This window comes from Dreissena polymorpha, chromosome 5, assembly GCF_020536995.1.
Source record: "Dreissena polymorpha isolate Duluth1 chromosome 5, UMN_Dpol_1.0, whole genome shotgun sequence".
Lineage (NCBI taxonomy): Eukaryota > Metazoa > Mollusca > Bivalvia > Myida > Dreissenidae > Dreissena > Dreissena polymorpha.
This window is the reverse complement of record NC_068359.1, coordinates 29082423-29096923: the sequence shown is the minus strand read 5'-3', so window position 1 is coordinate 29096923 and position 14501 is coordinate 29082423. Positions and strand designations below refer to the sequence as shown.

At 34.4% G+C, this 14501-nt stretch overlaps 3 protein-coding genes across 5 annotated transcripts in view; all 3 read left to right on the top strand.

The window, feature by feature from the left end:
- The window catches only part of LOC127880758 (uncharacterized), a 9319-nt gene extending 8320 nt beyond the window's left edge, over positions 1–999 (top strand). Inside the window, exons 4-5 of the mRNA XM_052428122.1 lie at positions 189–268; positions 806–999. Of these exons, the coding sequence (XP_052284082.1) occupies positions 189–268; positions 806–860 (135 nt within the window). The 3' untranslated portion in view covers positions 861–999. The remainder of the gene's footprint in view (positions 1–188; positions 269–805) is intronic.
- The window catches only part of LOC127880755 (uncharacterized), a 75560-nt gene that overhangs the window by 19866 nt on the left and 41193 nt on the right, over positions 1–14501 (top strand). The gene's annotated exons all lie outside the window — the stretch shown is intronic.
- LOC127880757 (phosphoserine aminotransferase-like) overlaps positions 1–14501 on the top strand; it is an 85929-nt gene that overhangs the window by 41649 nt on the left and 29779 nt on the right. The window lies entirely within an intron of this gene.

Genomic DNA, 14501 nt, shown 5'->3' with positions numbered 1-14501 from the left:
TCGTATGGTGAATGATTACTAGTATGTCGAAGCAAATTCTAATTTCAATATTTCCGTGCATAAGACATTCCATAAAATAGCATAATGTATGGTATGTTCACGCAGTCAACACGACAATTGAAATAAAAAATATGTTGAAATGTCTTTATAAAAAGTTACCTTATTTCAATTTCGTTTTATATGTTAAGGATACACCATTGCCGCAGCTTATTGAAAAACAATTGAGAGGATGCAGAAAAGCCATGGCCGAGAAAGCTGGATATACTCTGTATGAGGTACTATTATGAAATAAAACCTTTATTATACCCGCTCAAACAACGTTTCAAGAGACATACTTGAGTAAAAATGTGTGCTGTATGTTAAACGTCCGTTTAAACAGTTATATCAGCAGTCATATTTTGCGTGCGCTATATTTATTAGTGTATCGCATTTAAATTGATTCATATTTAATTTAAATCAATATACATGTACATGCATTAAAAAACTTTCATAAAAAAGCATAGACCTAGCGACCCCCTGCCATGCAATGAGCCTAGATATCTCAAACAATATTTGATTCTACAACGGCCTCAGTAAAAACGTCATATGAAGCTAAATTTAAGATCGTGTTATCCCGCAGTAATCTGCCTGTAAGGTAATCAGTGAATCGGTATTGATTGGCAAAAAATGGCTTAAGTGACAGCTACATATAATGGTGAAAATCTGCTTATTAAATATTTTTAATATTTTACCGTGTTAATTTTATACAAACAAACATAGCATTTCGACAGCGTTTAAGGTGCGCATTTTAAATTCGACTTTTTAGATGTACGTGGCGAAATCGCGTCAGTCTACATCCTCCGTGGCACGTGACGCCCTGATTTTACCAGGCTACCTGAAGGAGGCATTCACCCTGTGCTGGCAGATGTGCGTACAAGATCCTCCTGTTGTTTTTGACGAGCCTCCGAAACACGGGGACACATTGAAGTCAGAATTATACAAATCTTACACAAGAGATGGCACGTGTGTGGATTTCCTGGTCTGGCCGGCGTTGTTGTTGCACGACGGTGGACCTGTCCTCTATCGAGGAGTAGCACAGGGCTTCATGTATTCCCTTCATGAGGTGCCAACCGCTGGGCATTCATTGCGTCGGCTTCCAGATCGACCAGAGCGGTCTCAGGAATCAACCTCTGGTATGATCAATTATCAAAGTACATCTGCTAACGGTAGAAATCCGAATGAAAACACAGCTTCCCCTATTGATATACCGGTATACGGATCGGGAGGCTCTTTGAAGACGAAGCCAACACAGAGGGTCACTTCAGCACGTGACACCGACAAGTCAGGATTGGGTCGTGTAAATGGTGTGCCTAAGGATGCACACAGATCAGTATCTGAAGCTGCATCTGGTCATGGGAACGAACGATCCAATCGGCCAGCGTCTCACAAAAGTCCGGAAGAACCAGCTGAGCGATCACAAACATCAACGCCGCCACGCAAAAACGAAAACCATAATGTTGACATGCTACCGAAGGTTCGCCAAAACTCTGCTGGATAAACTGACATTCTTGATATAACAACTAAAGACATTAACGATTTCTTCAATCTGCTGAAAGAACACAATTATAATTTTGCAGCTGTTCAAAAGGTAATGGATAAATCGAAATACTAGTATGATGCTTGCTACAAGTTTAGAAAGACACACTACGTTTAAACATTGCTGCGTTTCTTAAAGTTCATTATTTCATAATGGAATTAACTCAAAATGTAGGCCATCGCTGCGTTTTACATGAATGTATTTTACTTGTAATTTATTCTTTTTGTATATAAAGGAGAAATGCTTTTGAACAAACTTCTTTTGTGATCAATTTTATGCTTAATTTCTTTATGCCCCCGGATCGAATCATCGGGGTATATTGTTTTTGGCCTGTCATTGTATGTGTGTGTCTGTCCCAAACTTTAACCTTGCTCATAACTTTTGCAATAATGAAGATAGCAACTTGATATTTGACATGCATGTGTATTTTATGAAACTGCACATTTTGAGTGGTGAAAGGTCAATGTCATCCTTCAAGGTCAAATGTCAAATATATGGCTTCAAAGCGCAGTAGGGGACGTTGTGTTTCACAAACACAGCTCTTGTTCCTTATCTATAATCTAAATGAAACAAGAGGGCCATGGCTGCCCTGGGGTCGCTCAACTGGGAAGAAGTAGCGTTAGGCAAGGGCTGTTAACGTTGTTTTGTGAAAAGAAAGGGTTTGTTGTTTTTGCAGATATATAAATATATGTGTTACAAGTAGATTTTTTGTGTTCGTTTATTTGTTTTCAATAGATATTTGTATCCCATTGTGGCAAAGGTTTATTTTGGATAAAAATAATATTAGGACAGTAATTTAATAATGAGCATGATAATGAGCATAATCAGTAAAAGAAAATTAAAGTACATTTTTTTCACAAATTGTAGTCAAGCTTCGAGATCATGATATGTTATACGGGATTACTAGTTACTACTCTTTTTTTGCAAGAACAGCTTTAGATACCGAAAACTACTGTATTTTTCAATATATTGAATGTTCATGAAATAGTTTATAGTCGGTTATATATAGGATCTTGCACGAGTGGTCATTTTGTATTGAATTTATTAAACGAGTCATCTAAATAAAGATAAAAACGAGGCTTGCCGAGTTTTTATCTTTATTTAGATGACGAGTTTAATAAATTCAATACAAAATGACCACGAATCTAAGATTCTATTTATAACATGACCAACACATTTTCTCTGTACTTTATGCTCTTTTCACCTTTTTATTCACACTGTAAAAGAGTTTAACTGAAAAAAATCGCTGGAATAATGACGTCATTTCGTCACAAAAATGACGTCATTTCACAGCTATATAACTAGTGTAATAACACCCATGTAATAAACAAAAATAGAGCATTACGTTATTTCACTCCTGGAGCGTAGGTCATGTAATAAAAGGAAGTAAAGGAGAATGAGAATATCTACTAGAAATTCAACATTGATCATATTTTTAGGTACCAAACATCTGAAACTATAACCATATAAGGAAAACTTCCCCGCCCCCTGACGGCCATGTTTTTCAACCCTCTAAAACCATTTTCGAATTCATCTGAGACATAATTAAGACAAATGTTATTGCCCAGTGTCATGAAGTTTGGGCAATAAATATGAATTCTAGAGTATTAACAAGCTTTTTCTTTAATATGACCTAGTGACCTAGTTTTTGACCTCACATGACCCAGTTTCGAACTCGACCAAGATATCATTGGTACAAATCTTTGTATCAATGGCCTCTAGAGTGTTAACAAGCCGAAATGTTGACGACGGACGACGCACGACGGACAACAAGGTTATCCCGTTGTGCTCAGGTGAGCTAAAAAGTGAAGTGTATGTATAACTATTACATTTCAAGCATCATGCTTTTCACAGATCGATACAATTTTTGTCATATATCTAATTAAAACAAGAGAAAATAGTCTGTTAAATAACTCATGTTAAAGTAATGACCTCTCATAATACACAGTTTAGAAATATGCGCTATTTTGTAGCTCATAACGAAATGTCGAGCAGATTGCATCAGGGGCAAGTCAGGTCAATGTTTCTGGTTCTAAAAATATATAATGGTTTCCAGTTAATAATTTGCATGGACTGAAAGTTAATTACACTGGATTCGTGTTTATGTGCTGATTGCTAGCAGACCTTACAAGTTCATGTTGGGCCTGTTGGGTAAAGGTCAGTGCTTAGGTTGGTATTCCATCTGGGGGCAGCTGGGTCAATATAAAAACTATTTATGCTAAAGGGTTTGACGTTCCAACGCGGTGATCCCAGTTTGGTTAATTTCATTTTTTTTAGTTGGTGTTCGGTTAAACAAATATTGTATAAGATCAAAAATGTATCTCCTTATATAGTTTCCGGATTGTCATTGTTTGCTATATTGTGTTTGTATGCGGTGATTGTTCTGGATTTTGTATATTTAAGCTTACGTGCATAACTTGGTTTGAGTTGCATTTGGGACCAGTTGGATGACGCCCAGGGTCACCTTTACATATTTGAAAACATGTTTTTGCTCAATAGCATTAGTTTGGATTGAGGTATTGCGCTAAAAAAATGCGTATGTAGCTTAATGCAGGTATAGCTTTGATCTGCACATTTATTTTTAAATTAAATTTATATTTTACTCAAACGTTGTTATGTCGTGTTTTTTGTTCCAAATATTGAATATTGTGCGCACAACTTGTGAGCATAACCTTACCAAATTGCGAATACAACATTACTTCATATTGAGTACGAGATACTTAGCAGTAAATATTTTGTTAATTTTCATAACTTGTTCTTGCGATCTCTCCGGTGTATAAGAAACAAGCACTAGGACGCTCTGCCTGTACATGTTATCATTTCCACATTAAAACGTAAAAATTAACCGATTTGTATTTTGTTCATATTGTTCTTGATATTAAACTGAAATAAAAAATATTAGAGTAATCCTTATTGGATAATATCCAGTAACAGTTTTAGATTTTTAGCAAGTGTGAATAGTAAAGTACATTTTTAAAATGTAAGGGAAAAGCTTGTTTTCTCTTTTCAAATTGTTAAGCATGGCATATTTAATGATTTAGAGGATTTTATAATAAAATGGTTTACAATTACTTACAAGGACTCAATCCTCGAAATAAACAAACCATATTACAACAGCCTCGAATTTGCAGCATTTGTATAGTTTGGATAGGGTTTGTTAAATAATCTTACTTTGACCCAAAAATCAGCTTTAGAATTAAACAAACATTGGCCAAGAAACAATCACAGCCAACAAATTATTTGGAATATATCTAATTATACTACTTGTTTGTTACTTTAGATTTAAATTATTTGCTCAATTTAGTTGTTTTTCAATATTAAGATCCTTTTTTTCCATTTAGAAATAGATTGTCTTTTACAGAGGAATTCAAACTGTTGCTTGCGTTGTGTGTGTGAATGCGCTTACGCAGTTCTTACCGTAGGCACAGAGTTATAGGGACTTAGTAAATATCAGTCATGTGGCGGGATGAGTATCATTTAACACTGACGTTTTTAGAAATTTAATTTAACATTTTAGTAAGTTTACAATTTCATAGTATCATATTCTGCTTATCAGTTTCATTACCGATATTTTTTTCTTTTAAGTCGTATAATGACCTATGTTATGCTTTAAAAATATGTAAATATGTTTTCATTAGTGTTGATAGTCATCTCAATGATACACTTACACATAAATTATTCGAGTTTTTTTTATCTGTAAAATACCCTGCGATATCCAAGAGAAAATGTTTTTTTTTATCGGGAGAACACGTCCTTGGATCCCCATAGCCATGGTACATGGTACGTAGCCATAGCCATGGTACGTATAATCAAAAGAGGTCCAGTCACGCCTTTGGATGAAACGAATGACGAATGAACTGACGGATAACTTTTCACGGCATCTCCAATATTAACCAGAATATCAACGGTTACGTTTGATGTTTGTTTTAGTATCTTCATGCCATTGACCCCGTAAGGGACTAACAATATACAATGGCGTATAGCAATAAACACATAAAGTTTATCAAGTTCAAAGTTAATTCAGTCTCTGATTCAAGGCCACTGGCCCATATCAAAATGCATATACATAGACTTGAATATAAGCATAGATTTAGAAACATTTATAATTGTTATCTGACAGAGTGAGAACAACTAACGAGCAGTTTTATATGTAACTAAACAATGGTTTAAACGCAAAAAAAGTGGTGTACAAAGTTGACATACGACGATAGGTGTACTTTTTATTGATCATAAGTATTACTTATCTTCATTATATTAATACTATCTTCTCATTATATTATTTATCAGCTTACAATCAGCTAGAATTTCATAATTTCTTTCAGAGTTTAGTAAAATGTAAAATCTATTATGTGTAAAATGATTGGGTTGTATATTAGGCAAATAGAATGAGCGTATATTTGAGTACTTTTTTCAATCAAATAAAACATGATGCTCATCCTCAACAACAGGTGAAGAATCAATATGATTTCTCCAGTCTTGTTTAAGGCAATCTTATACTCTAAGCCTATAACTATGTATAAAACTATCAATATCTTCGATGTCTTGAGAAAGCCAAACAAGTCCAAAACCTTACTTCTGATGCCCATGTACGCCTACCTACTGAATCAAGATCATATAACATAATATAGGTTTGTTTATGATACTTATTTGAACTCAATTGGAGTATTTTACACCAGTATTTGATAAACGACTTACATAATCAACATACAGAGGTAATCCGCCACATTCACCTAAGACCATAAATGTGTTTGTCGAGCGTGAAACACCCAGAAACAATTTACAATAGTGCGTTTGAACACGTTCAATTAAAGGCAAACGTTTAAAACCTCATATCTCTAAACCATAGAGTAGAATAGGTTTTACCATATAATCAAACAATTTAAAACACTCAAACATTAAAATATCCATATTGTTTTTGATAATTTCTAATACAGACTATAGACTTTATTGCTTGACATGCAAGATTTCTTTGCGATCGTGACCATGACAATTTAGGAATAAAAATTAGACCCATATATTTGTAAAATGAGGCTATATTAATAGGACTTGTTCCATATTTCCACTGTTCTATGCATTTAACTGGTCCACCGTTTCTGAAGATAACCATTTCTGTTTTGCCAATATTCAGTGCCATCCCAGAATTTTCACAAAATGTCTTTATCACATTAATTGTCGTTGTAAATTGATAACTGTATCGACAGAATAAGCAACGTCATCTGCATACATAAGAGTTAATATTTCAGGGATGTCTTTAGTTACAAATATGCCGTTTGCACATGTGTTCCTGAGAAGTGTATTAAGGTCATCAATAAAGAGAATGAACAGCAATTGGACTGCATATATCACCTTGACGGGATCCTTTAAGCCATGGAAAGCTCGCTGTTATACCACCATTAGTTTTCACAGCTGCCCTCATATTAGAGTACATAGATCTCAAAGCATTGATAAATTTTCCATTGATTCCCTTATTCATGAGACACGCGAAGAATTTATTATTAAGAACATACATAACATAAACACAGTCTTAAAATTTGATTGGCCATAAATAACTTTAAAATGTAAATATAATAACATCAACATGTAAACGGACTTCATGTTATCTAATCGTTAATGATTTGAGCAACTAGCACCGATTTCTCAAAATTTCTTAAGCCTGGTTTATAAATAGTTAACTTAGATCAATGATTTATATTACTATGTTTTACTTAATGATGTTTTCCAAAATAAGTTTAACAATTGCAATTATGTTGCTTATTTCACATATAATGTTGTAATATTTTTAAAGTGAAGTTTATTGGGAAACAAAAACCATAAAGACTCGTACATCGTATGTCGTCAAAATAAACGAACTTCGTTTTTTAAAATTACTTTCCCAAACATATGAAATAAGAAGAAATAATGTTTAATTGGTTCATTAACTAATAATCTGTAACAATAAACGAACGTGTGCAAACCGATCTGGGCTGGGTTCTCGTTTTATGTCCATAAAATTAAATAACATTGAAGAACGCGTATTAAATATCGAGAAAGACCTTTTTTTCTTCATTATGAAACCATGTATTGTTTTGACATTCTTGACATCTTTATCACTGTTTTAATCTCGACCGTTTTATAAAAGTATTGACCCGTAAAATTATGATTGCGAGGATATTCCTATTTCTGTTTCATGTAATGGGCTTCACTTGACTATTTTATTTTGCAATCAAACATGCATAACTCATTATGAAAAGTATATTGACATATTTGATGATTTTGTATGTCAGATAATAACAATACGGGTATAAGCTGCTCGTTCCTTGCTAATTATTAATAATAGCGGTGTCATATATATTTTATGTTTGAATAAGAAGCACTTAATAACGTTTTAAGTGGCAAAATATAATATAGGCTCGCATAAGTAAGGTGTAATTAAACGGCCCTCATTACCAGCATAATTACCATACTTATAATACATATATAACACAAGGGGCGTGTACTATTACAATTTTGCTAAAGAAAACGACATATAGTGTTGAAATAGAAATTCGTTTAACGTCAATCAAACATTCGCAATATAATATACTGTATACAATTCCTTTATTCGCCCACCATCTTTCTACACTATGGACGTTTTTTAGCAGTACGTGTTTTTGTTGCCAATGAAATAAATAGGCACCGATGGTTAAATCCACCTTCCGAAAAGATCTGTATTTGTGGGTATAACAACTCTTCATATTCCATAATCAACATGACGTAGGAAAGACCGTGTGATAAATTCAGGAATAAATCCAGACCTATTTGCCTCCTTGCTTACTGTACTGGTTAGCGAGTATTTGTCGGACGAAACATAGGGTTTTTCTTGGATTACTTACTTAATAATAATAAATGTGGCATGACACATTTACTGATATATCCTGGGTTCGTCATCTAAAAGTGAATGCAAACAAAACAGTTGTTTGATGTTCGCATGCGTATGCGTATGGACAAAGCCCGTATATGGGGTCAGTAAAGGGAGGTAATTTTACACTGTACAGGAGTATTTTCCGGACATTTATATAATTTGAGTAAATGGAAACAAGTTTTAGATAAAATGATACGTTTCTTAACCGAAACATTATAATGACGTGAATATAGTAATTTTACGGCGCAATATGTCTTATTCTGCGTGTATAAGCACTGTTACAATTCGTGTATAAGTACTGTTACAATTTGTTTCCAATATCAGTGCATATCAGAATAACCATTTTTAATGTCTTCTTGAAAATTTGTGACGCTCATCGTATTAATAAACGGGAGATAATTTCAGAAATTCGGTAGTGAAAAAAACTCGAAAATTAAATTAGTTTTCCTTTTATTTACATGTTTACTAGGTACTTGTTTGAAAGAAGTGCAAGTATATGTATACGACAAAGTGTGTCGAGTTGTAAAAAATAAATAATTTAAATAATTTATGAGCATTGACCGCATCAGTTTCTGGTTAAATATGAGGTTTCAAGAAAAACAATTGAGATCTTCTGTATTGTAGCAGACGACCGAAAATCTCAAGAACACAAATTGGCCTCATTAAGTGATTTTTTTTGCGCATGCGCGTTCTATTAATATCCCCGAGCGGAAGTCACAGTTCACTAAGACGAAATTTGTAAACAATACAACTTTAAAACTATAATACTATATTTTACGAATTGCTGCTATGAAATCATAAACATAGTACGGTTGTTAAAACGTTATATAAGACGAGTTCATATGAAAAAACTATATGATGAAGAGAAATTTATCAGTTCATATAAGAAAAACTCTATCTTAAGTTCCTTTTTTTATGAATTTGCATGGTTCATGTATTTTCAATTATTAAAATTATCCTAATTAAATGGTTATGGATTATTATTCCTAAAAACATGCGTTAAATACTGGCATTAAAATCTAACAATATAGTATATGGTTTGGCTTTCCTCTGTTAATATCCCCAGAAATATGATACCATTTTAAGGGGCATGTTCTCATTTAATTTGTTTTTGTTTTTTGAATACATGTAATGTCATTTTTGTTTGAATCCAAAAAATAAAAGATCAATGTACTAAAACACCAATATAATAATATGAATCTTATAAGAAGAAAAGAAATTGTTTTAAGATTACAGTCTGTGAACAATTCTGATTAAAAATATACATTGGCTAGTATTAAACTTGTTCAGTACAAGTACAACATAATAAACTAGAAATGGCGCGGCAGAGGCCGACGCGTATCCCCCGCCGCATGTTTGACCCAGGGGCGCCCCGGGGTTGGTAATGGGGCCATGCATAGGTCATGCATGCCATGACCGTATTGTCATAAGAGAAGTTCAGTACAATTAGAAGTGAATCGGTGTAGAAATGAAGAAATTATAGTAAAAGGCAATTTTGGGTGGGCTAGGCCTATGTAGGCGGGGCGCCCCAGGGTTGGTAATGGGGCCATATATAGTTGAGATTGACCGTATTGCCATAAGAGAGGTTCAGTATCAATTTGAAGTAAATCGTTGTAGAAATTAAGAAATTATAGTAATAAGCAATTTTGAATGGCCGTGGCCTATGTGGGCGGGTTTCCCCAGGGTTGGTTATGGGGTCATGCATAGTTGAGGTTGACTGTATTGTCTTAAAAGAGGTTCAGTATCAATTTGAAGTGCATCGGTGTAGAAATGAAGAAATTATAGTAAAAGGCAATTTTGGGTGGGCGTGGCCTATGTGGGCGGGGCACCCCAGGGTTGGTAATGGGGCCATGCATAGTTGAGGTTAACTGTATTGACATAAGAGAGGTTCAGTATCAATTTGAAGTGAATCGGTGTAGAAATGAAGAAATTATAGTAAAAGGCAATTTTAGGCCGGCGTGGCGTATGTGGGCGTGGCCTATGTAAGCGGGGCGCCCCAGGGTTGGTAATGGGGCCATGCATAGCTGAGATTTACCGTATTGTAATAAGAGAGGTTCAGTATTAATTTGAAGTGAATTGGTGTATAAATGAAGAAATTATAGTAAAAGGCAATTTTGGGTGGGCGTGGCCTATGTGGGCGGGGCGCCCCAGGGTTGGTAATGGGGTTATGCATAGTTGAGATTGACCGTATTGTCATAAGAGAGGTTCAGTATCAATTTGAAGACAATCGGTGTAGAAATAAAGAAATTATAGTAAAATTACCTAAAAAAAACGAGTAAAAATCTCTTTCCCGGCCCCACCCCAACCCCCATAACTTTTGACCCAGGGGTCAGATCAAAATTCCAAATGGTGCAGGGTCGCACATATCCTCATAGCTACCATGTGTGTAAGTTTCAAGGTTCTAGTGCTTATAGTGTAGGAGGAGATAGTGACCAGGACGGACAGACAGACAGACAGACGCCGGAGATAACCACAATATCCCCACGCTTTTCAAAAAGCGTGGGGGTAATAATTCAATAGAGGTATTTCCTGTTACATGTAGATCAGAAAATGATTGGACATAAATGAAGGGGTCAAAGGTTCCCTACAATCATGGGTGGTGGTGTTGCATTGTTAAATGTTTTTCTATCCTATTTCAAATTTAATATTCTTTGAATATGTTTGTTCGGTTTGAACAAGGTTCTTGTTCTAATAGCTGCTGAGCCCGTTGCCGAAGTGTAAGTGAGAGCAAGGAACACTTCTGCATGGAGATTGATACACTCTCCTATATATATAACACAAGAATAACATTAATATGTCAAATATACTGATATTAACATATTATGGCTTATGCATAATATCATAGCCATACTAACAATCATTTATCATAATTTATTATTATCAGTATTAAGAGCGTTTTATCCCTGATGGAAGAATTTTGACATACTTTCTACCATTCCTTGGATAACCATTTATTAAAAAACCACAAAACAACTGCAACAGAAAAATAATCTAAGGTTTAAATTTTTTAGAATGATTGGGCAATACATTTTCATCTTTTATGAAAGATTTGCATATACCTAGTCCTTTACTGCAGCATAACTTGTTTTAAATTTCTTATATGCAATTATAAATTATTGATTTTTTCACTGACAAATACGCAATGGAAAAAAGGCCAGCAACTACTTACTTTGGGTAGGCCCTGTTTTCTGGCTGGCACTTGTTGGAAACTGACCACACTGGATCACATATGTCAGTGCGTTGAACATACTGTTCCCATGATCATATGTCTGCCTATGCCTAAAGTATTTGAAGCTTTCTTTTTTTCCCCATTAATTGGCACACTGCGACTATACTGGGAGTCTGTCTCACATTTATTTTTAAAAATATGTGTACTGTATGTTTTAAGCAACCCTAGTAGTGAATGTTGACACATTCTTTGAACAAATTCTGTCTGACCATTTGCAAAATAAACAACACGCCGGCATGTGAACATCTTGGAACACCAAGTAAAACGACGCTTTAATAATAAACGACCCAGATTATATCCCCAACTAAATAGCCAAAATTGCTTGGGGCCGAATCAATCTGCTAACGTTATAAAAACAATATTATTTGTGTGTTCACGCAATAAGAAAACTAACGAGAAAAAATCATGACAATATTGTTCGTTTTTTTTAAAGTAGACTTTCAGCATCTAAATCATTTGCCATTTGCAATAATCATTAAAATAGGGTAAAAATCGTTGATATAATAAAAGGATACGGGTCCGTATTCACCAAACAATTCTAAGACTTAAGTCTAAGAATAAAGAAAATTCTTTAAATTAGAATATTCAAGAATTCCTTTACTTTTGAATCAAACTCTGCAGTAAACATCTCTATCTATATTATTCTTCATATAGAACATTTTGTTAATGACATAATCACCAGTGAAGGCCTGTATATATTCAAACACTGAACACATTTTTCTATGCTCTAAGTATATTCTTTATTCTTAAGTCTAAGAATCGGTTGGTGAATACGGGCCCCGGTCTTGCATTCCTCACGAGCATGTTTACATCGTACTGCGCATGCGCAAAACCTGTTGTTTTCCTGTAAATCTTAACTTTCTCACGGTCTTGCAATTCTCCCGCGACACCGGATTAGATCAATCGGATCATGGTTACAGTACACTAAATAACCGTTTCATGAAGGGCTGTACTCTCTAAAAAAATACCATAGTTGAACGGAAGGCATGTTTTACACTTTTATCTATTATTCGGGTGTTATCTTTCGGAGATAATGGTAGGGCATGAATAGGTGTTTACTACTGAATCCCTGAAATATGATTAACTTGAAGACTATAGTAAACCATCGCATTGAAAAAGGTTACATTCCACTAAGAAACGGCCGAAAAAAAAGTTGCAAAAACAGTCGATTTTGATTTGTGTCAAGTTCTTTCTTGCATTGAACATGACATATCTTTTTTATTACATAAATCGATTCCGCTTAGAATGGCCTTTAAGAAAAGGTATGGTTATGGGGGTCTCTATGTGCACAATGTTGCATTTATTTTGGTTAAAGTTGTCGCTTTCACATTGAATTATATAGGGAAACTATTTAGTGTATTCTGACCTAAAGGCAAACCAGGCCCAGTCACAAAGGAGCTGTATTTACAGAAATTCACCTTTTTTGGGGCGGGATTTTACGCGTTCGGGCAAGTTTCACGGAATAACTGCGTTTGTTTCGTGAATTTAAAGAGCATAGCGAGTTTTGAAGAAAAAAATGCGTTTTTAGAGGAAAATAAGAAAAAAAAACGTACAAAATCTCGTCTTCAGCATCTCAGATCCTAACAATTTGTGCTGAAATAACTCATAAACATGTTTTGATAGTTGTTTACTTCTTTTTCTACTAAGCTTGTAACAATATTCCAGTATTATGACCGATTTTATTGTTAAGGGTTATCTTTTTTACTCCTAAATGCCCCTTATTAATCAAAGCTCCTATCGCGAAAGCGGGGGTAATGGCCTGTTAAGTGCTGTCCCCTTCAACCTGATGAATCTCAAACCCAGCCAGACTGTTGACTACATCGTCACAGGGACCTGGTCGGCAAATGCTGCCACAGAGGCTCAAAGATACGGAAAAGTCAATTATGTTCTACCAAAAACAAAAACCTACACAAGTGAGTTGGGTTATAATTATTTTCTCCATTTTCTATGTTTTTATGTTAGGTCTTTTTTAAATTAATCTTATTACCTCATAATCCATATGCTGGTATTCATTATTTGTTGGTTTAATTTAAACTTTGAGGAATAGTGGATTGATTTAATAAAGATTTTACAAATAAACCGTGAACGATTTCCATATCATGAAGTAAACATTTTAAATACAATTATAATTGTTGTTGATTTATCTAGAAACAGTTTAACAAGAACCCAAAATGCCATGTCTAAATTATGAAATATAACCATAGCTTTCTTAACATGAATGAAATACATGTACTGTACATATTTTACCCTACAGATATACCAGACCAGTCAGAGTGGAAACTGAGTCCAGATGCTTCCTACGTGTACTACTGTGATAATGAAACCATCCACGGTGAGTACATGTGTACTCCATCTTAATATTACATGAAACATAAGCCATTTTCTATTCTTTGATATTTCATTGTGCAGACTTTTCAGGTGCTTCATAAATATTGCTCTGTTTGAATTTTTGAAAAAGACATTATAATGTTTTCCATTTTATGTTTCTACATAGATCTATACTTAACTGTAGTCTGTAAAATACATTATTGATAAGTATTTAAATGTAAAAAAGCTTCTGTTTTTCTCTTACATTTATATGTTTGTTTACTTTTTGTTAATCAAGATTTATTTATTAAAACTGATGAAGGGAATAGTCAGACCTAATTCAAAGAAAATAAAATTAATGTTAAAATATTTTATCTCATAGAAGTTGCTTTCTATATGTTAACCCATTTATGCCTAGCGCCTAGAAAAAAGGCCTTTGCAAACAGCGTAGACCCAGATGAGAAGCCGCATGATGCGGCGTCTCATCAGGGTCTGCGCTGTTGCTTAAA